Raw genomic sequence first — 27,729 nt, 5'->3', positions numbered from 1 at the left:
GCGGGTGTGGGTTCTACAGCCAGGCCACGGGCGCCCAAAACTTTTGGTTTTAAGAACTGGGAGGTACCACTTACCCTTGGACCCCTGTCGTGGGTGCCTAGGTGATGTGGTTGGAGCCACCAGTTCTTATTAGGTCCGTGATGTGGGTAGGTGAGGACCCTGTTTAAGAGGCAAGGCAGTGTCAAACATCAAAAACCCACCTCTCCACCGCACAACTGAAATAACTGAAGTCACAGCTCAAGCACGTACACCATTGCAGTCTGCCAACAAGGGCCTAATCTCTGGAAGTGGGCCCACTCAGGTCCACGAAAGGGTGAATGGTATTCAAAGTCTGCGGACTGTTTGTGCCTGGACAGGAGTCGCTTCTGTCCTGAGCTCCCCAGCTTGTTGGAGGTAGCAGATTATCTTTTCCCCCAATTGTTAATTTATTCCTTCTTCAAGGCTGGGAAAATGGCTCAGGGCGCGCAGCAGGACCTGACTCAGGCTCAGGGAGATCAACAGCCACCAAAGCTGTCTTGAAGACTGGGAGCGCAGTAAAATAAATGCAAGTACTTAGCCTCTGCCGAGAGTGCTGTTCTTCTCTGGTTCTGGATGTGTGTGTAGACTGTGGGGCTCACTGTCTCTCCCTGAGGAAGCTGAGTCCCGAACGCTACCGCCAGCCCCACCGTGGTCACTCCAGGGGATTGTGCCTGAGGGACGCCAGTTCGCACCTTCTTGCCGCTTCTGAACCGTCTCTCCCTCCTCCTGGTGCTCAGTCTGATTTCCTAACTTTGCTGTTGATGCTCAGGGCTCCTAGCTTGTCATACATATAATCATTTCACTTGCTTTTTCGGGTCTTGTAAGAAGCGTCTGACTACTCCACCATCTTGGCCCCCCATTTTCATGTAAAGTTTTGATAACACAAATCTAAACACCTGATTTTAAATAGGACTTGTAAGGTCTTAGAGCCTCCCATTCTGTCCTGTCCTGATCTCATTAACCTGGAGGTAACTATTGTTGTTCACAGGTGCTGTTGAACCTATTCCAACTCGTTCAGACCATATGTACAACTGGATGAAATGCTGCAAATTTCCCCATGCAGTATTCCCTAGAATATCTTGGGCTGTTTGTGGAGATTTGTACTTCCATATAAATTTTTGTAGTATTTTTTAGGAACTTCTGAGGAAATTAATGTTGGTTGGAGTTTTTTTTGAAGTTCTGCGTAAATAAGATTTATTTGGGTAGAACAGTTTTGTAAAAGCATACCCATCTTTTCATTTATTTTAGTCATTTTTGGTATCATTTAATAATGTTTTGTAATACTTTATTAGCATCTTTTATTTACTTACACTCCTCCATTCTTATTTTCAGTAAAATATGCTATCCTTTTAAAGTTAAATTTTCAGCTGCTTGGTACTAGTGTATATGTTGTTGTGTGCCGTCAAGTCAGTTCTGACTCATAATGAACCTATATGACACGTAGAACTGCCCTGTAGGGTTTCCTAGGCTGTAACCTTTACAGGAGCAGATAGTCAGATTTTTTCTCCCATGAAGCCACTGGGGGATTTGAACCACTGGCCTTTCGGTCAGCAGCCAAGCACTTAATCACTGTGCCATCAGGGCTAATATCTCTTAGTCCTGTAACGATCTGTATGTGCTTTTGTGCTTGTATATACATAATTATTTAGCCTATGAAATAGAATAGGCTGTGGTTTTTTACCCTTCAAGTGTTTAACCCTTTTTTTTTTTTTTTTTAGAAGAATGTACTTTTGAAATTCTCTAGAATGTAGTTGAACAGGAAAGGAATAATGGATATCCTTGGTTTTCATCTGCTTCTGGGAAAGTGAACTTTTCACCATCTTTGTTCTTTGATGTGTTTTCTTTTGTATATACCTATTTTCAGATTGTGAATGTTTCTTTTTATTCGTAAATTTGTTTAGAATTTTTTACATACATGCAGCTGTATTTCTACTGAGTGTACAGTTGAGTAAAATATAAAATGGACATCAATGCAATGGATAGACCTTTGCTCTTAACTACCCCCTTGTGTTGATTTTTAACCAAATCCCCTCTACTCTCTTGATACAACCAATATCTTGATGTGTATAAGGGTCATTTATTTGCTTTTTAAAATATTTTTTCACTTGCGTATGTATCCCCAAATGTATGCATTTGAAAGGAGTCCTGACGGTGCAGCAGAGAAGTGCTTAGTGCTAACTGAAATGTCTATGATTCAAACTCACCAGCTGCACATCAGGAGAAAGAGATGACACTGCGCTTCCCTAAAGTGCACAGCCTTGGAAACCCTGTTGGGGCAGTTCCACTTGGTCTTGTAGAGCTGCTGTGATTTGGAATCGACTCAACAACAATGGGTTTGATTTTTTTTTATATACATTTGTAATTTGATGGTTAGGTTGTAATCAGACAGAAAAACATTAAGTATACTTAAATGTCAGTTCCTTTAGTTCACATTTAAATTGGGAGGATCCCACGGGTTGTTGGTTCACTTTAACTTGCTGCGTATTGTTTTCTCGATGGAATATACTGTAAGAATTTAACAATGAAACTTTTTGAGCATATTTGGGAAGTTTTGTTTTGGTACTATTATAACCATTGCTTTTATGGTATCAGTTCTTATATTTAGGTTATTGATGCATGTTAAATTAGTTTTTGTTCAGGATATGACATATCGGAATCAACTTGTCTTTTGCATGTGGAAATTCAGGTGTCCTAGCACCATATGTTGTAGAGACTATTCTTTCCTCATTAGAAACCATTCTTTTAAAAACCTTTTTTATGTATCTTCCCGACTTGGATGTCTTATCTTCATTTCAGTGTCAAGAAGCCCCAACTAACCTCTCCATGCTTTCCCAGAAAACCTACTCCCCTTTAAGTTTTCCGCATCCATGTTGATGGCACTCCATCTTTTCAGTCTTCATGGGTAAGTATCTGGAATTCATTCTTACCACCTCTTTCTGTCACATCCCAGCCTTCAGCCTGCCTGGAACTTCTGTTGGATCTACCATTAAGATATGTAGGGGCCACCCTTTGCACACTCACTTTTATTGCCACCGCTCCAGTCTCAACATTTTTTATATGATTATGGCCATAACCATCTAAAGATCTGCCAGCTTCGACATTTGCCCCTAGACAAATGTTTTTTTAGAGCTGTCAGATGAATATCCTCTGCTCAGATTCCTGAAATTGCTTTGCATTTCACTCAAATTAAAAACCAGAGACTATCCTGGCCAACCAGTATCCCAGAGCATAATAAGTCTGTTGTTGTTGTTAGGTGCTGTCGAGTTGGTTCTGACTCATAGCAAAACTGTGTGCAGCAAAACGAAACACTCATCCAGCACCATCCTCACAATTGTTGTTATGCTTGAGCCCATTGTTGCAGCCACTGTGTCAGTCCATCTCATTGAGGATCTTTCTCTTTTTTGCTGATCATCTACTTTACCATGCATGATGTCCTTCTCCTGGAACAGATCCCTCCTGATAACATGTCCAAAGTATGTGGACGTCATCTCCGCATCCTTGCTTCCTAGGAGCACTCTGGCTGTACTTCTTCTAAGACAGATTTGTTCCTTCTTTTGGCAGTCCATGGTATATTCAGTGGAAACCCTGGTGGTGTAGTGGTTAAGTGCTATGGCTGCTAACCAAGAGGTCGGCAGTTTGAATCCGCCAGGTGCTCCTTGGAAACTCTATGGAGCAGTTCTACCCTGTCCTGTAGGGTCGCTATGAGTCGGAATCGACTCGACGGCAGTGCATTTTTGGGTATGTTCAGTATTCTTTGCCAACACCACGATTCAAAGGTGTCAGTTCTTCAGCCTTCCTTATTCATTGTCTGACTGTCATGTGAATATGAGGTGATTGAAAACACCACGGCTTGAGTCTGGTGCACCTTAGTCTTTGAGGTGACATCTTTTCTTCTCAAAACCTTGAGGTCTTTTGCAGCAGATTTGTCTACTGCAATGCACCTGTTGGTTTCTTGACTGCTGTTTCCCATGGGTGTTGATTGTGGATCCAAGTGAAATAAAATCCTTGACAACCTCGGTCGTTTCTCCATTTATCATGACGTTGCTTATTGGTCCAGTTGTGAGGATTTTTGTTTTCTTTATGCTGAGGTGTAATCCATACTGAAGCCTTTGTTCTTTGATCTCATCAGTAAGTGCTTCAAGTCCTCTTCACTTTAAGCAAGCAAGGTGGTATTATCTGGGTAATGCAGGTTGTTCATGAGTCTTCCTCCAAACCTGATGCCCTGTTCTTCATATAGACTAGCTTCTCAGATTATATAGTCAGCATACAGTTTGAATAAGTATATGAAAGGGTACAACCCTGATGCACACATTTCCTGACTTTAAACCATGTGCTCTTCGCTTGTTCTCTTCCAGCGACTGCCTCTTGATCTGTGTACAAGTTCCTCATGAGCATCATTAACTGTTCTGGAATTCCCATTCTTCGCAATGTCATCCATAATTTCTTATGATTCACTCAGTAGAATGCCTTTGCGTAGTTAATAAAACACAGGTAAACAACTTTCTGGTATTCTCTGCTTTCAGCCAGGATCCATCTATTATCAGCAATGACATCTCTGGTTCCACGTCTGCTTTTGAATCTGGCTTGAATTTCTGGCAGTTTCCTGTTGATAAACTACTGCAACCGCTTTTGAATGATCTTCAACAAAATTTTACTTGTGGTTGATATTAATGATATTGTTCTATAATTTCCACATTCACTTGGACCACCTTTTTTGGGCATAGGCGTAAATGTGGATCTCTTCCAGTCGGGTGGCAAGGTAGCTGTCTTCCAGGTTTCTTGGCATTGACAATTGGCATAGACAAGCTCTGCATCCATTTGTTGAAACATCTCCATTGATATTCCATCAATTCCTGGAGTCTCATTTTTTGCCAGTGCCTTCAGTGCAGCTTGGACTTCTTCCTCCAGTATCATCTTTTCCTGATCATATGCTACCTCCTGAAATGGCTGAGCGTCGACTAGTTCTTGTTGATATAGTGACTGCGTATTTCTTCCATGTTTTTTTTAAAGCTTCCTGTGTCGTTTAATATTTTCCCTGTAGAAACCGTCACTACTGCAACTCAAGGCTTGAATTTTCTTCAGTTCTTTCAATTTGAGAAATGCCAAGCATGTCCAGCTTTTTGGTTCTCTGTGTCAAGCTCTTTGCACATGTCATTATAATACTTTGATTTGTCTTTCCAACCTGCTCTTTGAAATCTTCTGTTGAGCTCTTTGACTTCATCATTTTTTCCATTTGCTTTAGCTACTCGACATTCAAGCGCAAGTTTCAGAATCTCTTCTGACATCCATTTGGTCTTTTCATTCTTTTCTGTTTTTCTTAAATGACTTCTTGCTTTCTTCATGTATGACGTCTTTGATGTCATTCTATAAATCATCTGGTCTTTGGTCATTAGTGTTCAACTTGTCAAATCTGTTCTTGAGACAGTCTCTAAATTCAGGTGGGATATACTCAAGGTCATACTTTGATTCTCTTGGACTTGTTCTAATTTTCTTTTAGTTTCAACTATAACTTGCATAAGAACAACTGATGGTCTGTTCTGTAGTTGGCCCCTGGCCTTGTACTGACTGATGATATTGAACTTTTCCATCATCTCTTTCCACAGTTGTAATCGATTTGATTCCTGTGTATTCATCTGGTGAGGTCCACGTGTGTAGTCACCATTTATGTTGGTGAAAAAAAGTATTTGCAATGAAGAAGTCGGTCTTGCAAAATCTTATGATTCGATCTCCAGCATCATTTCTGTCACTAAGGTCATATTTTCCAACTACCAATCCTTCTTCTTGGTTTCCAACTTTTGCATTCCAATCACCAGTAATTATCAATGGATCATGATTGCATGTTTGATCAATTTCATGCTGCAGAAGTTCATAAAAATCTTGAATTTCTTCATCTTTGGCCTTATTGGTTGGTGCGTAAACTTTAGTAATGATCACGTTAACTAGTCTTCCTTGTAGGCATATGGATGTTATCACTGACAGCGTTGTACTTCAGGATAGATCTTGAAATGTTCTTTTGATGATTAATGGAACACCATTTCTCTTCAAGTTGTCAGTCCCATCCTTGTAGACCATATATGATTGTCCAATTCAAAACGGCCAGTACTGGTACATTTTAGGTCATTAATGCCTAGAGTATCGATGTTTATGGGTTCCATTTCATATTTGACGATTTCCAGTTTTCCTAGATTCATACTTTGTTCATTTCAAGTTCCGATTATTAATGGATGTTTGCAGCTGTGTCTTCCCATTTTCAGTCATGCCACATCAGGAAATGAAGGTTCTGAAAGCTTGACTTCATCCACGTCATTAAGGTTGACTCTACTTGAGGAGGCAGCTCTTCCCCAGTCATATTTTGAGTGGCTTTGAACCAGGGGGACTCATCTTCTGGCACTGTATCAGACAGTGTTCTGCTGCTATTCATAAGGTTTTCACTGGCTAATTTCTTTTCAGAAGTAGACCGCCGAGTCCTTCTTCCTAGTCCGTCTTAGTCTGGATGCTCAGCTGAAACCTGTCCTCCATGGATGACCCTGCTGGTATTTAAATTCCGGTGGCGTGGCTTCCTGCATCACAGCAACACGCACTCCCTCACAAACTGACAGATGCAAACACAAACTGATAGACACGTGGGGGACATTATGTCTGTCTACCTTAATCACCCTTCCAACTTCCTCTACTATTGCTCACCCAGATCTCAGTCTGCTCCTTTCACAGTGTATTTGGCTTTACATACAACATGCAAGGCACACTCTCCCCTTCTGGCCTATTTCCTGTTTCTGGAACAATTTTTTGCCAGATATGCCCTTGGATAACTCCTTCACGTCTCTAACGAGTTAAACCAGTTGTTGAGTGGATTAGAATTCATGTTGACCCTATGTGGTTCAGAGGACGTTGATTCAAGAAGTTTCCAGTAGCTGTTATCTTTTGGAAGTAGGTCATGAGTCTTCAGAAGTTCCGCTGGATGGATTCGAACTGTCAACCTTTCGATTAGTAGGTGAGCACTTAATCATTTGTGCCTTCATATCCCTAGCTCTAGAGTTTACATTACATATTTATAACTAATCCAGTCCAGTTTAAAATTACATTTTACCTCTTCATTGGTAGTGTAAGTATCTTAAAACAGTATTCCCAAGTTTTCCCTCCTTTTACTTATAGCATTGCTGTTATTCATTTCACATATCTGTATGCTATAGTCAGTGAATCTCTTGTGACTGTTGGTATTTTAAACAAACTTACCTGCTAGGTAAATTAAGAATAAGAAGGACAAAATATTTTACTTTACCTTCATTTTTTTTTCTCTAGTGCTCATTTTACCCTTTTGACACATCTGAGCTTATGACATACATAATTTTCCTTCTCCTGTATGAAGATCTTCTTTTAATATTTGTTGTAATACAGGTATAAAAATAAAAAAACCAAACCTGTTGTCATCAAGTCAATTCTGACTCATAGCAGTCCTATAGGACAGAGTGGAATTGTCTCATACGGTTTCCAGGGAGCACCTGATGAATTCATACTGTCAAGTTTTTGGTTAGCAGCTGTATCTCTTAAGCAATACACCACCAGCATTTCCAATATTTGCTTTTCTGAGAATGCCTATATTTTTTCCTTCACTTTGAAAGAATAACTTTCTAGATGTAGAATTCTAGATAGGTTATTTTCTACTTTAAATCCTTTAATATTTTATTCTGCAGTCTTCTTGCTTGCGTGGCTTCTGAAGACAAGTTGGCTGTACTTATTCTTCCTCTTCTGTAGTTGTGTTTTTTTTTTCCTGTGACTTCTTTTCAATTTTCATTCTGTGTTTGATTTTCTTCAGTTTAAACATGATATGCCTAGGTGTAAATTTTTTGTAAATATCCTGTTTTGAGTTCTCTGAATTTCTGTATCTGTGGTTTGGGGTCTGTTATTAATTTATAAAAATATCCACCATCTTTCAAGTATTTAATTTTTTTTCTTCCTCCTGGTATACTTGTTATGCGTATGATTTTCCCTTGGCCGTGTCCTATCTATTGTTGATTCTGTTAAAGGCATTTTTCATTTCAATGTTAGTCCTTTAGATTTCTAGGATATCCTGTTGATTTTTCTTAGTTTCCATCTCTCTGCTCATATTACATGTCTGTTCTTGCATGTGGTCCGCTTTTTCATTTAGAGGCTATCTTAGTTGTCTAGTGCTGCTATAACAGAAATACCACAAGTGAATGGCTTTAACAAAGAGAAATTTATTTATACCCAGTAAAGTTGGCTAAAAGCCCAAATTCAGGTTGTTGGCTCCAGAGGAAGGTATTCTCTCTCTGGAGGAAGGTTCTTGTCCTCAATCTTCTGCTAGTTGAGGAGCTTCGTAGGCACAGGGACCCTGGGTCCAAAGGACTTGCTCTGCTCCTGATGCTGTTTTCTTTGTGGTATGGGGTCCTCAACTCTCTGCTGGCTTCCCTTTCCTTTTATCTCTTGTAAGATAAAGATGGTGCAGGCCACACCCCAGGAAAACTCGCTTTACATTGAATCAGTGATGTGACCTTAGTAAGGGTGTTACATTTCTACCCCAGCCCTGTTTAACATAAAATTACAATCACAAAGTAGAGGATAACCACACAATTCAGGGAATCACGGCCTAGCCAAATTGATGCATGCGTTTTTTGGGGGACACACTTCAGTCCATGGCAGAGGACTTTTTTATATAAATCATAAACCGAAACCAAAAAACCAGTGCCATCGAATCGATTCCGACTCATAGCGACCCTATAGGACAGAGTAGAACCAACCTATAGAGTTTCCAAGGAGTGCCTGGCGGATTCGAACGGCCGACCCTTTGGTTAGCAGCTGTAGTGCTTAACCACTACACCACCAGGGTTTCCATGTGATATGAATCATAGTTGTCATAAATTCCCAGATTGCAAAATTTCTACCATATCTTAGTGTGGTTTTGATGCTTGCTTTGTGTGTTCAATTAATGCGAAAAGCTACCTGTTCCTCAGTCTTTGACAGTTATTAATAGCTCATCTTGCTTCCACCCTGTGCTTCATGTTTTGTTGTGTTTTCTGGTGGGTCTTAGAAAAGGTGGTGAATTTGATATTTTCCACAAAGAAATGATGATCTTAATGTGGAAATAGGTCTGTCATTCATAGAGAATTTCTTTCCCTTCTGATGTGTTTTTTTGCCTGTTCTGAACCATAAATACAGAGGAATAAGTCTGGATAGGTCATAGTGAAAGTGTGGAGAGATACGTTCAGTGTTTTGGAAATATTGTTAAATCTGAGATAAGATGTGAACAGTCAGGAGATAAATACAGTCAGTGAAGAGATGATACTGATGGCCTGAGTCCAGAGGAGAACACAGAACTTTGTGTGACCTACCTGTGAATTCTGAGTTCTTCAGGACTGTCAGCCTTACTCATCCTTTTGGACACATTAGGGAACGTGGCACCTTGATGATTTAGAATATGTGTGATATTTTAGAACTCAGTGGTCTTTGAGGATGTGGCTGTGAACTTCACCCAGGAAGAGTGGGCTTTGCTGGATTTTTCTCAGAGGAAACTCTACAGAGATGTGATGATAGAAATCTTCGGGAACCTGGACTCAGGTAAGGATGGCTTCATTTTTGTTATTTAGTGAATAAGTATTGTTCTCATTGACCATTTTGTAGGTTTTGGGTTGAGGAATTGGAATACATTGGAAAAATGACAGGTGTTTTCTCTGCCCTCATGGGACTTAGATTCTAGTGACTCTCCGACAAAAATCAAAGTCTGTATTAAATTGTCTATCTTGTTAAAAGCTTTGAGGCTCTTTAAGCATTTTAGTTGTGAGCATTGGCTTCAGAAGTCACTTTTCGGTAAAGAGAGATTTGTGGTTTGGGGCCTCATTAGCATTTTACCATGTTTTTTACATATTTGATGTGATTATTTTGCTAAAGATAAACTCACACCTGTCTATCAATAGAGACCCTGTAGACCAAAGTACTAGCTTAGCATCAAGGGAATGCGCTTGCCTGTCTTCCCTCATGGTCTCTTTTCATGAACACCGTGTCAACCACACTGAAATATCTGGGAAGAGTGGAGATAGACTTATCTCGAGCTGTAATGTTAGGAAGCACCAGGAAGGCAAGAATCCTTTGAAGGACCAGCCGTGCTGGGATGAAATTATATGTGAGGAAATCAACTGAAAAAAAACTGTCTTTTACTTTCAGGACGTGGACCTTACACACATACCTGAGCTGACTTTTTGGATTTTTCATCCATCCTCTTGTGCTTTCTGTGCTTGCAGGAAAACACCTCCCTCATTTTCTCTTTCAGTATTATGCTTACACACATGCATTGTTTGCAGTACTTTTTTATTTTAATTTTCTTATTACATTCTACGTATTTTACTATTACTCTCAATTGTCATGGAATTACTTTTTAGTAAATTTCTTACTCTTTTGATCATTGTTGAAGCCTGCAACAGCCAAATGCCTTAAAGTCAGTCTTTTTTGACATGTGCTTTCTTCTTTATAAAATTTCCTTACTGTTTTGTTTCACCTTGTGAAACTCCACTTAAAATTATCTGGTCAGTTTTTAAACAGGGTGATAATGGACAAATGTTGTCCATGAAGAATGACAGCTGGCCCTCCATGTTAGCAGAAATCTGTGGATTCCATGGCATTGAGTGTCAGCACAACAACCAGGGAAGGCATGTGAGGTGAGTATTATTCGCATGAAAGTGAACAGTGCTTCAGGAGACTCTTAAGGTGTGATGCTGTTTGTGCGTGTGTGTGTGTGTAAAACTGGCTCTAAGGTGGTGTGTTCATGTAGTTTTAACTATAGAGCGTTCCTGTTAATGAGAATCAGATACTGAGTATTTGAAACATAGTTCATTTGTACTTAACCATCAGAAAGTTCCATCATTTAGGAATACTGTGACTGCAGTGGTAGTGCCCTCTGTGAGATGATTCAACATACGCAACACAAGAAAACTCAGAACAGAAAACACACATTTACTGTGTATGATAATTTTGAGATGGTAACAAATTTAATTCTAACAACTTGCATCTTATTTTTGACAGAATATGTACAGTAGAGAGCCTCTGTGAAAGTAAAGATGGTAAAGTAAATAAAGGTGAAGACGGTAATCAGTGTGGAAAAACTTTCATCTCCATTGGATATCTTACTAGTCTTGAACGAACCCCATCTGGAAGCAGTCTTTTTGAATGCCTTGAATGTGGAAAAGCCTTTATGGATCATTCATCATTTGAGTATCACATCAGATCTCACACTGGATACAAACCGTGTCATTGTAAGGAATGTGGAGAAGATTGCAGTTATCTTTCTTACCTAAAACCTCGACTGAGAGAGAAGCTTTGTAAACGTAAGGATTATGGTAAACCTTGTAGTTGTTCCTTAACCCTCGCTAATCATCTGAGAACTCACAGTGGAGAGCAGCCTTATGAATGTAAGGAATGTGGGAAAGCCTTTAGTTGTCTCTCAAGCCTCATTAGACATATAAGAACTCGCAGTGGACAGAGGCCTTATGAATGTAAGGAATGCGGGAAAGCCTTTTTATACTCCTCATCCCTTGCTACACATATAAGAATTCACAGTGGAGAGAAGCCTTACAAATGTAAGGAATGTGAGAAAGCCTTTATTTATCTCTCAAGCCTCATTAGACATACAAGGTCTCACAGTGGAGAGAGGCCTTATGAATGTAAGGAATGTGGCAAAGCCTTTACTTGTTCCTCATCCCTTGCTACACATATAAGAACTCACAGTGGAGAGAGGCCTTATGAATGTAAGGAATGTGGAAAATGCTTTTCTTTTTCCTCGTCTCTCACTACCCATAAAAGACTGCACAGTGGAGAGAGGCCTTATGAATGTAAGGAATGTGGGAAAGCCTTTACTTGTTCCTCATCTCTCACCACACATACAAGATCTCACAGTGGAGAGAGGCCTTATGAATGTAAGGAATGTGGAAAATGCTTTTCTTGTTCCTCGTCTCTCACTACCCATAAAAGACTGCACAGTGGAGAGAGGCCTTATGAATGTAAGGAATGTGGGAAAGCCTTTACTCGTTCCTCATCTCTCACCACACATACAAGATCGCACAGTGGAGAGAGGCCTTATGAATGTAAGGAATGTGGGAAAACCTTTGGTCGATCCTCACACCTCACTATCCATAAAAGAATGCACAGTGAAGAGAGGCCTCATGAATGCAAAGAATGTGGGAAAGCCTTTAAGCAGTTATCACAACTCAACAGACATGTAAAAATTCACAGTGGTGAGAAGCCTTATGAATGTATGGAATGTGGAAAATCCTTTAGTAAGGTTTCATACTTCACTGGCCATATGAGAGCTCACAAAGGATACAGGCCTTATGAATGTAAAGAATGTGGGAAAGCTTTTAGATATTCCTCATACCTCACTACCCATAAAAGAACGCACAGTGGAGAGAAGCCTTATCAGTGTAAGGAATGTGGGAAAGCCTTTTTTCAGTTCTCACACCTCATGACCCATATAAGATCTCGCAGTGGAGAGAAGCTTTATGAGTGTAAGGAATGTGGGAAAGCCTTTAGTCGTTTCTCGTCCTTGTGTAAACACATTTGTACTTACAATGAAGATAGGCCTAATGATAGTAAGGAATGTGAGAAATCCGTTAGTTCTGACAAATCACTGACGATGTAACATCTCAAAGTGGAGAGAACCTGTAGTGCAGTCTGTTGCTATCATTCAGTTCTAGCCATGGTCTTGTATGTCCTACAAAATGAATGAGTGGGACCATACCAATAAGGTGCATGGAACCCTTGAAGGTATTGGTCAGCTTTGCCATCCACACTAGGTTTTAAAAAAGAACCAATTGCACAGAGGGATAGGGGGACCTCACTGACACCAAGACTAGCCACACAGGACTGGCCAGGAGTGGAGTGCATCCTTTGGACCCAGGGTTTTGTGCTGAGAACCTCCTAGACACAGGACACAGACAATATTAACATGGTAGGAGGAGGGGCATGAGTTGGTGAGAAATGACATCATGTACAGCAGAGAAACGCATGGCGGCAGAACCAGGAGAAGGCAGCATGAGACAGTGTAGTGGGCTTCCCAGCTCACGGAGCAAGGCAGCCACATTGGGCTTCCCAATCCACAGAGTGAGAGCTGTGTGCCATTGGGCGGGAGGCTTCCTGCCAGAGTAGAGTGCCTCTAGGCACTCGTTGACGTGGCTAAAGAGCTGTAACACTTTCTTGAACAGGGCAGAGTCTGGCATCCAAGGCCAGGCCTGAACAGGGCCCAGCAGTCGCAACACCCTGGCTTGGATATGTTGGCAGAGGTCGAGAAGGATCTCTCCTGATCGAAGAACTATATCCTGAGTTGTTTCTGTTACCTCTTTGTTCCTACTGATCCTGAATGGTAACCTGTTATTTCTCTAATAAGCCCCATTAATCTTGAGTATGGTCTGTGAGTTCTGTGTGGCCATTGCAATAAGTTATCTAACCCAGCAGAGCAGTTGAGAGTGCACTGGGAGGGACGACTGGCATCAGAATTGGTATAAAGTTTGTAGGTTGGAGGTATGTTTAAACTCTACCTCATAGGAATTAGCTTTGGGCTGCTGATGATGGCAGTTCTTTCCGCTCTCCTGGAAGTTAGAAGATGGCTTCTAATGCAATACCAGACTGTCTGAGTTGAATCTTACTATCTTAGAAAAGCCTGACTGTCTTAGTTATCTAGCGTTGCTATACTAGAAATACCACAAGTAAATTAGTGACTTTAACAAACAGAAATTTATTCCCTCACGGTGTAGGAGGCTAGAAGTTGTTATCTTATGTGCTGGCTCTAGGGGAAGGGTTTTTCTGTCAGCCCTGAGGGAAGGCCCTTGTCTCCTTTCAATATCTGTGGGCCCAGAGTTCCTTGAAGATCTCCATGTGTCTTGGTATCAGTCTTCCCCTGAGTCCAGGAGGTCTCAGTGCAGGAACCTCAGGTCCAAAAGATGCACCCCACTTCTGGCTCTCTTCTCTTTGTCTTGAGGCCTCTCATTTCTCCTTGCTTCTCTCTCTCTTTATCTCTTGTAAGGTAGAAGGTGTAACTCAAGCAAGGGTGGTATTGCATCCCACCCTAATCCTGCTTAATATAACAAACACAAGAGTCCTCATTAACACATAGAGGTTAGGATTTAAATCACAAAACGGAGGGGAATTACATCTGATCACAAAAAATGGAGGACAACTACACAATACTGGGAACCATGGCATAACAAGTTTACACATGTTTTTTGGGGGGGGATTCAGTTCAATCCATGACATTCCACCCTTTGCACCCCCAAAATTCACATCCTAACCATATATAAAACACGTTCACCCCATCATATCATCCTGAACATTACAAAAGAACTCCAACTACAGAATCTCATCTCATGAATCATTTAATTCAAATATGAGTGAGACTTTATGTGTATTCCATTTTTGGGCAAAATTCCACTTCATCTGTGAAATACGGACTACAAGTTACCTGTTTCCAAAGTATGGTGGTGTTACAGGCATAAGGTAGACATTTCCATTACAAATGGGAGAAATCGGAGTGAAAAAAGGGGTAACAGACACCAAGCAAGTCCAATACCCAAGAGAATTATTTACAGTTCTCAGGTCTTGAAAATAATCCCCTGTTCTTGGAGCTTATCTGAGCAATGACCCTGCCCTCTACACTCTGAATGTTGGCCATGCTGTCTGGATTCTGGGCAAAGGCTCTTGATCCTGGGCCTTAACTCCACTTTCCGGGGCCACTGGCACAACAGCTCCGATTCCTTGCCTTAGGTGGCTCCATTCTGCTAGTCATTTTGAGTGGTGACCTCACCCCCTTTGAACCTTGGACAAAACAGCCCCACTTCCTCAGCCTGGGCAGCAACCCCATGCCCCTGGCACACCTTAATGGCAGCCCCACACTCTGGAACCCAGTAGGAGGTCCAACTCTGAAACCCAGGAGGCTGTGGCACCACTCTTTGATAACCAGGGGACTGTGGTTCCAACCATTGGAAACCCAGAGGCCATGGCCCTACACTTTAAGAAGGAGGCAGCACTGCTTCCTGTGCTCATTGCAACAATTCTGTATATTTCAAAGCTGCTCCAGGGATGATTCTCTTCTTGGAGGACAACTAATGTGGCTCCTTTGGCCTGTTTTCCTCCTTCAGAGTTCCAAGAGGCATATAGCGTTCTTTCCTCATCCTCTCAGTCTAAGCTGACAGGTCTTCTGGTGTGGTAGTTTGTTAGATCCATCAGTCAGAGGCTGAGTCTGTTTGGCAAAAGTTTGTGTAGCCACATCATTGATTATGATGAACAGCCTTTCTTTGGAATGGGCACAAATATAGATCTCTTCCAGCTGGTAGGCCAAGTAGCTGTCTTCCAAATTTCTTGGCATAGACGAGTGCTTCCAGAGTTGCATGCATTTGTTGAAGCATCTCAATTGCTTTTCCATCAACTCCTGGAGACCTGTTTTTTGTCAGTGCCTTCAGTGCATCTTGGACATCTTCCTTCAGTACCATCTGTTCTTGATCATGTTCTACCTCTGGAAATGGATGAACATTGACCAGTTCTTTTTGGTGCATCTTTCCTTTCATCATCTTTTGATGCTTCCTATTCCAAAATATTCCAACCATATTTTGCCCGTTGTTGTTGTTATTTGGTGCCGTTAAGTTGGTTCCAACTGATAGCAATAATATGTACAAGAGAATGAAACACTGCCTGGTCCTGTGCCATCCTCATAATTGTTGTTATGCTTGAGCTCATTGTTGCAGCCACTCTGTCACTCCATCTCACTGAGGGTCTTCTGCTTTTTTGCTGACCCTCTACCAAGCATGATGTCCTTCTCCAGGGACTGGTCCCTCTTGATAACATGTCCAAAACATGCGAGAAGCAGTCTCTACATCCTTGCTTCTAAGGAGCATTCTGGCTGTACTTCTTCCAAGATAGATTTGTCTTTTCTTTTTGCGGTCCATGACATATTCAATATTTTTCACCAATACCATAATTGAAAAGCATCAATTTTTCTTGGGTCTTCCTTATTCATTGTTCTGCTTTCACATGCATATCTACCAATTGAAAACACCATGGCTTGCGTAAGGTCCACCTTAGTCTTTAAAGTGACATCTTTGCTTTTTAACACATTACTGTCGTTGTTAGGTGCCATCAAGTCAGTTCCAACTCATAGTGACCCTACGTACAACGGAAAGAAAAACTGCCCAGCCCTGTGCCATCCTCATAATCCTTATGCTTGAGCTCATTGTTGCGGCCACCTTGTCAATTCATTTCATTGAGGGTCTTCCTCTTTTTTTTGCTTACCCTCTACTTTACCAAGGATGATGTCCTTCTCTAGGGACTGGTCCCTCCTGATAACATGTCCAAAGTATGTGTGATGAAGTCTCGCCATTCTTGCTTCTAAGGAGCATTCTGACTCTACTTGGTTCAAGACAGATTTGTCATCTTAAAGGTGGTATCCTGTACCACAAGTGACTTAGGCTTTGCAAATAGGCCATCTACCTATCCTTTCATAGGCTAGGCTGTTTTTACTTCTACAGAGCCTTCTTTAGTAAGGGTCTGTGTTTGTAATAAAGCATTATATGCAGCTAGGAATTTTTTTCCCCAATGTTTAGTGTGTTTCAGCTCCTTTGAGCTGAGATCTAAAGCCAGTTGGATGCCTTTGTTTATATTTGCACTGCCACAAGGCCCATCCCATTTCATCCTCCGTGCTTTGGTATTTATTCCAAAGGGCAGTGCAGTCTCTATAGCCTCTTAATGCTTGAGTCTGATGTACTGTCTTAGCCTGGGTGAAAGCATTTTTAAATGAGGCTCGCCAGTCCCAGGTGGCTCCTGTTTTTATTAATCTGTATAGAGGATGGAGGCACTGTACTAGGTGATGAAAGAAAGTTCTCCAGTAACCTAACAACCGCACAAGAGCCTGTACTTTTTTAACTGTTACAAGCATGGAAAGGCAATGATTTTGTCTGTGAGCACCAAAGCCAACATCTGAGCCTTAATGGACCAGATGAGTCCCAGAAAGGTGACCGTTGAGCAAGACACTCTTATCTTATGGAAATTTGCAGCCCATCCCTGTCATTGAAAACATTACACCATTTTGTTATTGTGTTCTGTAAAAGATTTAAATGGTTAGAAGTTAATGTCGCATCATGTACGTAGTCTCCAGCTGTGCATCTCCTGCCAAAGGAATTGTGGCCAGGTCTGTGCCACCAACCCATGTTAGATAGTGGGGCTGTGAATATAATCTTTGGGAAGCAATGGAAAGATCCATCGTTGCCCTTCCCAGGTGAAGGCAAACATATCTTAAGCATCTGGGCTTAAAGCAGTATGAAAGAAAGCATTAACTAGACTTAATACAAAGTGATGTTTTTCAGAACACATGATTAAACATTCTAATATACTGATATCAGGAACAGCCACATGTCATGGAGGAGTCACCTTATTTGATTCTCAATAATCCACAGTCATCTGCTACATGCCATCAGGCTTGTAGACAGGCCTGTACTGGACTATTGTATGGGTTTTGTGCCTGCCTAATTATTTGAAAAAAAAAAAAAAAATTTTTTTTTTTTAAATTATTTGTACCATTTTAAATTCACCAACAGTTTGAGAAATTTCCTTATGTTGATATTGTTTGACAATTTCTATTCTTCAGGGTTGAGGTGACGAGAGCAGTTCTCATTTAGCCCAGCCTCGCAGAACCAGCTATATACTTCTCACTCATAGGCAAAATTTGCCTGTGATAGTTTCTGAATTAGCCCCCAGCAATGTGTCAATTCTAAAATATTTTTGGGTTAGGGGAAATATAAACACCCAAATCAGGAGATACCTTACCACTTATTGCCTACTTACTGGGATAGACACAACTCCATTTCCATCTATACACTGTGTCCTCCATAGCAGCATGTTCTCCATACATGGATTGAACCAACTGTGAAATCAAAAATATTTGAGAAAAAGAAGAAAATTCTAAAAAGTAAAGCTTGGATTTGCCACACACCAAGTACTACACTGAATCCACATGAATGAATGATGTGTAGGCACACCCTTCTGTAGCCTCCCACCATTACACAGATTCTCAGTCTTTCCGGCACTAATTGTTTGAGCATCGTTTGCCTCGCGTCTTGTCATTATTCCCTAAACAGTACAGTATAACAACTATTTGTATAGTATTTACGTTGTATTAGGTATTGTAAGTAATCTAGAAATGATTTAAGGTATACGGGGTAGTGTGCATTATTTGCAAATACTATGCCATTTTATATAAGGGACTTGAACATCCACAGATTTTGGTATCATCGGGGTAATGGAACCAATCCATGTGGACACTGATGGATGACTGCGTATGCTCAAAAAAAAAATCCATTGCCATTGAGTCAATTCCAACTCATAACCACCCTGTAAACTGAGTACAGTGACCCCATACGGTTTCCAAAGTTGAAATCTTTACGGAAGTCGACTGCCACATCTTTCTCTCACAGACGGACTGGTGGGTTTGAACCACCAACCTTTAATTAGCAGCTGAGTGATTAACCACTGCATCATCACGGCTCCTTATATATGCTATAACAAACCCCATTGCCGCTAACTTGATTCCTACTCACAGGCAACCCACAGCACAGAGTAGAACTGCACCACAGGGAGCAGCTGGTGGACTCAAACTGCAGACCTTTTGGTTAGCAGCTGTAGCGCTTAACCACCGTGCCACCAGGGATCCGAATCAGGCTACTGCTTGTTAATTCCGCAGCTACAAGCTGCCAGTCCCAGGTACACTCTCTTCTTACTACCTTTGCCACCACAACTCTGGTTTAATCTACTATCACCACTCACCTGGATTATGGTGGTATTTCCAAGTCACTAACTACTATTGTCCTTGTTCCCCTACACACTTTTTTAAAACACAGTGATTCTGTTAAGACAGACCGCATTAATTCTCTGTGAAAACCCTCCAGTGCTTCAGTGTTCCTCAGATTAAAAGTCTTTACAGAGGCCTAAAGGCGCTAGGTGTTCCTTCCCCAGATTCTCTTTTTTGTATATTTGATCCCAGGAGAAACTTAGTGCAGGAGACAATGCAGGGCAGAGAGGGACATCTTGGTGAGATACCCTATCCCGTACCCTTTTATGCAACCAGGTCATGTCATGCTGGACCCCTAGGAGCATCCAGACTGTTCTGCAGGACAGGAGGGGAGGTGAAGGAGGGTAGGCCTTCGTCTACTCGGGGGCCCAGGGTTGGGGCATGGGACAGGAGGGTCAATGTTGATGAGGCCTCCTTTGGTCCCCAGGTACTTGTCCAGCCTCTAAGGTTAGCAGTTTGAAACAACCCAGTGGTAATGAGGAAGAAAGGCCTATAAATCTGCTTTCATAATAATGACAGCCGAGAAAGCCCTACTGACCAGTAACACATGGGGTCATCATGAGTCAGAATCAACTCCAGAGTGACAAATTTGTTTTTTTTGGTTTTCATTTGTCTGGTATGCTTATTGCAATTGATGTACTAATCTTAATACATTAGTATTAACCAAAGTCCGTAGTTTGCATTAGGGTTCTACTTCCTGGGTACAGGTATGTGGGTTTTGAGAAAGGCATGTCATATGACCACCAATGCAGTACCATTTAGAATAGTTTCCCTGACCTAAAAATATCCTGTCCTCCACCTATTTATTCTTCCACAGACACTCAGTGGTAAAGTGAGTTTAGGAAATGCTATAGCAACTATGTACCTGTTGGAAATTCACAATGCACATTAGTATAATAAAGGCTCTGCGAGGTACTGCAGAGAGGTTTGCTTAAGCCAAACATGACTACAGAACCTCATCCCCTCATTTGTTTTCATGATCTCATTGTAGTTTCACAGACACACTTTGGGAAACAGTAGTGTAGTATTAAAGTACCACAAAGTAACTGCCCCAAACCCACTGCTGTTGGAGTCGATTCCAACTCACAGCGACCCTATAGGACAGAGTAGAACTGCCCCATAGAGTTTCCAAGGAGCGCCTGGCAGATTTGAACTGCCAGCTTGTTGGTTAGCAGCTGTAGCACTTAACCACTATGCTGCCAGGGTTTCCAAATAACTGCCCAGTCAGCCAAAATAAACCTTCGTCAAATTACGCCCGTGGATTTTTTCGTAGAGCAAACCCCAAACTAGCACTAGACAACAAGGAGAAACCATGTGCCTTGGGACTTTGTTATGTGCAAGAATGCACACTCAATTTAATAGAAACCGTGCATCTTCCTATTTGCATAGAGTTTCGTCCTAGGAAGTTAATACCGCATTCCTTTTCTAATCAGCCCCTGGAGGTGATTAGAAAAATATCTTTTACTGATGATAATCACAGTGATGTTCAATACAACTCTAGTGATCTGGTTTATTATTAATCTTGTTTCAAGTAAAAGAACACACTCTTGTGATCTTAAACATAAATGAAAATTTATCAGAAGATAAAGGGGCAGCTCACCAAACCCAATGATAAAAATGGAAACAAAACCTTGGGATCATGATGGATCCAGGAATTGGACTCCTGATGGGCTCTCCTTCTCTCTCTTACTCCTCTCCATGACTGAATTGCTTCACACACATCGGGTTCACACTCTATTGTGTCGCCTGTCTCCATTTTGATTTTCCAGCCGGTATGACAGAAAATCTTGAGTACAGACGGCTCTTGAGTTTAAGGTTAGAAGAGACTGAACTCTGATTGGTCCAACTTTGGTCTGTTGCCATCAGCCGTTTCAATGATGTTGTCAACATTGGATATGGAGGTGGAGTTGTTACCAGAAAGAGGAATGGGAAGACAGACAACCTGTGTCTACTACATCTGGAAAATAGCTTAAACAAAGCAAAGACTCTAGGTTGATCACACATGTGCTATTAATTCCAATATTGTCAACAACTGGAATGTGGCTTCAAGCTGTAATACTAATAAGAACTCGGTATATGGAACAAAATGTACTTATTCCCTCTTCAACAAAACACCCTGGAAGGGCAACCTAGAGTCAAACTCAAAGGATGGAAGATGAGAAAGACTTAACTAAAATGGAATTAATAAGTATTAAGAGTTTTTTATTTAAGAGTAAATAATCACTCCACCGACACAATAGAATTCTACATTTATTGTTAATAAAGACAAGGGAGTACATTTTTTCCTGTGGGTATTTTTTATTTTTCATCAAGCATTCTATATTTACTCTTTAGTCAGCCTTCTCTGTGAGCACATGTCTACAGGGCAGATTTTTATCCTTGCTTCAGATCTTACAACCTGGTCCTAGCACACTCACAGACTCATCTCTGCTGCTTTCCCACATCCAGTTATGTTCCAGCCACTTAAAATGCCTTGCCCCTTCCTGGTGTATGGTGTAAGCTTACACTAAAAATTATTTGTTGTTTATCAGAACTGCCAGTGTAACTGGACACTTCGTTTTTATTTACTACATCAGCAGCCCTACCCAGATCACACTCCCGTTTGAGCACTCCCTGACCTTGTCACAGTCTCCTTATCACTTAGTATGCCCTATGCAGTCCCTTCCTCTTGGCAAACTCACTCTTCAAGAACAAACTGAGATGCCATTTTCTCTGTAAAACATCCTTTATATTTCCTCGGGTAGTTAGGCCATCCTGTGATAACTTTTCTCAAATCTCTATTAATGCACTTACTGTGTTGAATTGGCCACTGTCTCCACCACCAACCCTGAGCTCTTCAAGGGCACAACCGGGTCTTGAATACCTTTTTATTTCCATACGTGGTATGTAGTGGACACTTAACAAAAGTGTTTTGAAGGAATGAATTGATGAATTTCTTTGTAAGTGAACTATTTATTGCTTTCACCTATTAACTAACCTCCTATTCCTATGTCCCACTCTGTATCTCACCCTCCCCATTGATACATGTTTTTAAAAAGTATTTTGTGATCTTCAGGCCACTTTATTGTAGGTAGAAAAAAAAAGATTTAGTGAGTAAACGCCAGCATGAGATAGAATCTAGTGGAGAAGAGGGAGTGAGTGGAGTAGAGTGGAATGTAATGGAACATAGTAAGGTTAGGTCTTGTTTTATTTCAATTAAGTTTCAGTTGTGTATATGAGTGTTGTGTTTACAGAATGTCAAAAACAAAAAAATGTATTAACTGGGTTCTGTTCAAAATACTATGAACATGATGGTAGTAAAGCATAGTGCACACCTCCCGTCCTGTGTGATGGTTAATGTTATGTGTCAGCTTGACTGGGCTATGATTACATAGCCTATGGTTTGGCACAGGCTATGTAATCACCTCCCATTTTTTGATGTGATACAAGCAGCCGATCAGTTGGGAGAGAAGTTTCCTTGGCATGTGGCCTGCATTCATGATATAAATGGATGTTCTGGCAAAGCTCGCTCTGGATCCTGCAGTCTTCTTGGCATCTGACCCTGGTTCCTGGGACATAAGCCAGCAGGGGCCTCCAGCCTGTCATGTGACCTGCAAGTTTTGGGTTCTTCAGCCTCTGCAATCACAAAAGCCAGCAGAGGTCATCAGCCTGCTGTCTGACCCATGGATTTGGGACTTAGCAGCCCCCACAACTGTCTGAGCCATTTCCTCATAATTGCATGAGCTGTTTCCTTAAGTAAATCTCTCTGTATGTATATATATATGATTCACTGGTTTTGCTTTCTAGAGAACCCAGACTAAGACATCCTGTTAGGATCATCAGGATTAGATATGATTTTCTGGCACTTTCTACAATGAGCTTTAATGGCTCCTCATTTCCCACAGAAGTATGTTCGACCTCGTTAGCCTGACATTCGAGGCCTTTCATGATCTGGCCCCAACCTACCACTTAGTTCTGTCTTCCTACAAGTAACTCTACTGTACAAACCATCCACCCAGATAAATAGCCCACTCCTTGTCCATCCTGTAGGCTGGATGGACAAGAAATACTCCTTGCTTCATAAATTTTATTCCCTTCACCCACAGCCACATGACCACCCCTGATGGTCTCTGTCTTCTCTGATTTTCTATGGTCTCATTTATTTAAATCCCTAGTTATATCTGTGTGACTTTGGGAAAGTCACTTCCCATCTGACAATCAGTCCTTTGATGATACAAAGAGGGGACTGTTTAAAAAGCTCACTAAGAAGCCCATCCAGCTCTCAAATAGGATAAGTCAATGATTCTAAGAAACACTGACCCCAGGAGAAGTTGGTCTGAAGAACCTATCCCTCCATTTACTCCTTCTTGCCAATTCCAATAACACATGTTCCTAACCATCACCAACACTGATCTGTAACGTACGATTTCATGTCCAAATCTTCTTTGACTACCACACTGCACTTTCTCTAAGGGACTTATACTGCATCCTTAGACCCTACTCTAACTCTGTGAGAAGGAACGGACCTGGAACTATCACCTAGGTCTTGGTATTGCTACAAACTGACATGAAGAGCTAGGTTCTCACAGCTGTGTTCACTCCTTGAACATAAACAATTTCTCAAAACAGCAACATCAGACAAGGCCACTCTGTGACTGACAGACTGAAACCAAAAATAGGCCCCTTGCGATCGTGTCTGAGAACAGATATAAAGATTATCCAAGCCACAAGATGCTAAAATCTCACTGTTATGGACTGAATTGTGTCCCACCAAAATACATGTTGTAAATCCTAACCACTACACTTGTGGTTATACTTTCACTTGGGAATGGGGTTCTTTGTTATGTTAACATGTCAGTATTAGCGTAAGTTGTGTTTTAAGTCAATTTTTTTTTTGAGATATTAAATACCAGATTAAGGAAGCTGAGTTGGGGGAAGATAAATACAAAGCCACATTAAGATCTCCAAGAAATAGAAGTTGAAAAGAGACTAGGACCTAGAATCAACAGAGAGAAAACCTTCCCGTAGCACCAAAACCCTGAATTTGAATTCTAGCCTGTTAGAAAATAAATCTCTGTTAAAGCCACCAACTTGTGGTATTTCTGTTATAGCAGAACTAGATAACTAAGACAGCCCCCTTCTGATTAATATGAGTGGCTGATACTTCTTTACCAATTATAGCTTTAGCCTCTGCAGTCTAGTGTATCTTCTCTATCCAAACCCAAACAAACCCAGTGCCGTCGAGTCGATTCCGACTCATAGCGACCCTATAGGACAGAGTAGAACTGCCCCATAGAGTTTCCAAGGAGCTCCTGGTGGATTCGAACTGCCGACCCTTTGGTTCACAGCCGTAGCACTTAACCACTACACCACCAGAGTTTCCACCCTCTTTATACATAGGGTTTATTGAGATACCCAATAATGGAATTACCTCCACCGCCTGACAACATCCAATCCAAAGCAAACTACTGCTTCCTTAAACTTTACACAAAATCATCTAACACAGTCCAAAATCCTGGAATAGGTTCTTTTCTAACACCTTCCTACTTAGACGCTCCACTGTTCCCCATGCCGTGCATTCCCCCTGACCTGAAAGAGTCATAAACCCACTTTGTTAAACTACGGCTGTGTTCTTGGTGGTCTTTGGCTACAAGGCATTGACACTTGGATCTTGTATACACATTTAATGTTTGCCATAAAAATAGCATTGAGATTTTTGCACCACCAAATGATTTATTGCTTTTTGGGTACAAACACCATTGAAGGTATATGTGTCAGATTTACATGAAGAGTGTCAGATGACCTGCTGAAAGTCTTGTTTCAATTGGTTGTGGCTTTTTCTCCAGTCACACAAATGACGAATACCTCAAAATGCGAGCCCTGATGCTCCATGACTGATGTCAGTAAGCCTCAGATGGCTGGAACAACCAAAAGCACTGTTTATGTAAACTGCTTCAAAGTCTTTTGGAGAAACAGTTTATGAACACATTTCAGAATTAAAAAAAGGCATCTTTTTGTGTTGTACTTCAAAGTTTTTAAAGTTATTTTACATTTAGTCCCACCAGTCATGACTAAAAGTGGCTTACTTGGCATTTGTGCTCACTATGAGAAGAATTAATAAAAATATAGAAAGCAAATGTGTTTTCCATTTCCATTACAAATGGAGAAATTGGAGGGAAAGAAAGGATAACAGGCACCAAGCAAGTCAGCAGAACAACATAACATTAGCCCTCAAGGCTTGAAAATAATCCCGTGTTCTCTGAGACCATTTAGGCAATGGCTCTGCCTACCATATTCTGGGTGTTGGCTACACTCTCCCTGAGTGGAGGTCCATTGGCCCTGGGCTTCAGCTCCATCTTCCAGGCCAACTGGAATGGCAACTTTCCTCCCTCGGCTCTGGGTGGCCCCATTCTCCTAGTCCATCTGAGTGGCAACTCCATCTTTGAGACCCCAGAGGTCATGGCCCTACTGAGGCAGCTCTGCTTGCTGTGTTCCTTATCTCTTCAGCTCCTACTTCCCGGTTCCTTGGCTTCTCAGCCCCTCAGCGCTCACTGCCTGCACCTGCTCTGCTGGGGCAAGTGTTTCAAAGCTCTGTAGCTCTACTAATAAGTGCCTGGAACCAACCCACTCCACCAGTAAACATCAGCAGGAAGGCACTAAGCTCTCTTGCTGCATGAGTCAGTAAGCCTAGCTCCACCAATAAGTGCTCAGAGGCACCCTACTCCACCAGGAAGCCTCCTGCACAAAAGCACCCAGCTCTCTTACTCTGTGGGTCGGCTCCAGTGCTATCTCAGAACTGGTCTCGTGGTTCTGCTGCTGCTGTTTTTCTGCTGCTGCTTCTCACCTTCTGCACTGTCTCCTGGGTAACAGGTCTCTTCACTTCCTTCTGAGTCCTCACCAGAATTGTCTTTGATGTCCATAATTCCACCAACAGTCTCTTCAAGGTAATCTTAAAACTTGCAGCCTCTATTTATTCACAGTTTCAAAACCACTTCCATATTTTAGGTATCTGTTAGAGCAGCACCCCACTCTTCCGGTACCAAATTCCGTCTTTGTTACCTAGTGCTGCTGTAACAGAAACACCACAATTGGATGACTTTAACAAAGAGAAATTTATTCTTTCACAGTCCAGAAGGCTAAAAGTCTGAACTCAGGGTGCCAGCTCCAGGGGAAGGCTTTCTCTATACGTCTCCTCTGGGGGAAGGTCCTTGTCATCAATCTTGACCAGTTGAGGAGCTTCTCAGCACAGGGACCCCAAGTCCAAAGAATATGCTATTTTTCTAGCTCCTGTTTCTTGGTGGTTTGAGGTCCCCATGTCTCTCTACTTGCTTCTCTCTTTTATATTGCAAAAGATATTGATTAGACACAACGTAGTCTTGTAGATTGAGTCGTGCCTCGTTAATATAACTGCCCCTAATGCAGCCTCATTAACATCATAGAGGCAGGATTTACAATTCATAGAAAAATCACATCAGATGACAAAATGGTGGACAGCCACAGAATCCTGGAAATCATGGATTAGCCAAGTTGACACAAATTTTGGGGGGGACACAATTCAATTCATGACAGGGTCATATTTAATTATGAATAACATTGCAAAGCATAGGAATTCCAGTACACTTAGTTGTGCTCATGCTGAATCTACACATAGATTAAGAGGCAGTTGTTGGAACAGAGCAAGAGGGGATAGTAAAAAAACCGAACAGAACAAGGGGATAGTACGTGATTTGAAATCGAAAGAATGATTTCTGTATTGTACTTCTGTACTGTACTCTGGTTGTATTTCTTCCAAGACAGACTTGTTCCCTTTTGGCAGTCCATGATATAGTTAGTATTTTTTGATACACCATAAAACAAATGCATCAGTTATCCTTTGGTCTTTCTTATCCATTGTCCAGCTTTCAAAGGCTTTATGAGGAAATTGAAAATATCATGTCGGTTTGAACTCATACCGATGTACAACAGAATGAAATATCATCCGATTCTGCACCACCCTCACAGTCGTTGTTATGCTTGATTCCATTATTGCAGCCACTGTGTCAAATAACCTCGTTGAGGGTTTTCTGCTTTTTCGCTGACACTCTACCAAGCATTATATTCTTCTCCAGGGACTGATTCCTCCTGATAACCTGTACAAAGCATGTGAGACTTAATCTCGCCATCCTTGCTTCCAGGGAGCATTCTGGTTGTGCATTTCCAAGACAGATTTTGTCCGTTCTTTTTTCAGTCCATGGTATATTCAATATTCTTCGGCAACACCACAATTCAAAGCCATCCATCCTTCTTCGGTCATCCTTATTCATTGTCCAGCTTTCGCATTTGATATGATTGAAAACTTAGGTTAGGCACACCTTAGTCTTCAAGGTGACACCTTTGCTTTTTAACACTTTAAAGAGGTCTTTTGCAGCATATTTGTCCAATGCAATGTGTTGTTAGACTTCTTGACTGCTGCTTCCATGGGTGTTGATTGTGGATCCAAGTAAAATTAAATACATGACAACTTCAATCTTTTCTCTGTTTATCACGATGTTTTTCATTGGTCCACAGCTGAGAATTTTTGTTTTCTTTATGTTGAGGTGTAATCCATATTGAAGGCTGTGGTCTTTGATCTCATTAGTAATCGCTTCAAGTCCTCTTCATTTTCAGTAAGCAAGGTTGTGTCGTCTGCATAATGCAGGTTGTTTATGAGTCTTCCCCCAATCCTGATGCCGTGTTCTTCTTCATATGGTCCAGCTTCTTGGATTATTTGCTCAGCATACAGAATGAATAAGTATGGTGAAAGGATAAACCCTGATATATAACTTTCCTGACTTTAAACTATGGAGTATTCCATTTTTTTCTGCTCGAACGACTGCCTTTTGATCCATTTATGGTTTCCTTATGAGCACAATTAAGTGTTC

General features: G+C 41.3%; 1 protein-coding gene across 4 annotated transcripts in view; it reads left to right on the top strand.

Annotated features, from left to right (window-relative positions):
• Nucleotides 1–22,608, top strand: part of LOC126072195 (zinc finger protein 883-like) — a 53,203-nt gene extending 30,595 nt beyond the window's left edge. For 2 of the 4 annotated variants that reach the window (XM_049877005.1, XM_049877006.1), the window contains exons 3-5: nt 9,468–9,591; nt 10,559–10,685; nt 11,050–22,608. In XM_049877005.1, coding sequence (XP_049732962.1) covers nt 9,468–9,591; nt 10,559–10,685; nt 11,050–12,661 — 1,863 coding nt within the window. In that variant the 3' untranslated portion in view covers nt 12,662–22,608. Of the gene's footprint in view, nt 1–1,771; nt 7,010–9,467; nt 9,592–10,558; nt 10,686–11,049 lie in introns of those variants that run through there. The other 2 variants (XM_049877008.1, XM_049877007.1) reach the window with 2 other exon arrangements.
• Nucleotides 22,609–27,729: the final 5,121 nt, after the last annotated feature.

The sequence above is a fragment of the Elephas maximus genome, chromosome 3, assembly GCF_024166365.1.
Source record: "Elephas maximus indicus isolate mEleMax1 chromosome 3, mEleMax1 primary haplotype, whole genome shotgun sequence".
NCBI lineage: Eukaryota > Metazoa > Chordata > Mammalia > Proboscidea > Elephantidae > Elephas > Elephas maximus.
Note: the sequence above shows the minus strand (reverse complement) of the source record. Positions and strands in the feature narration are given on the sequence as shown.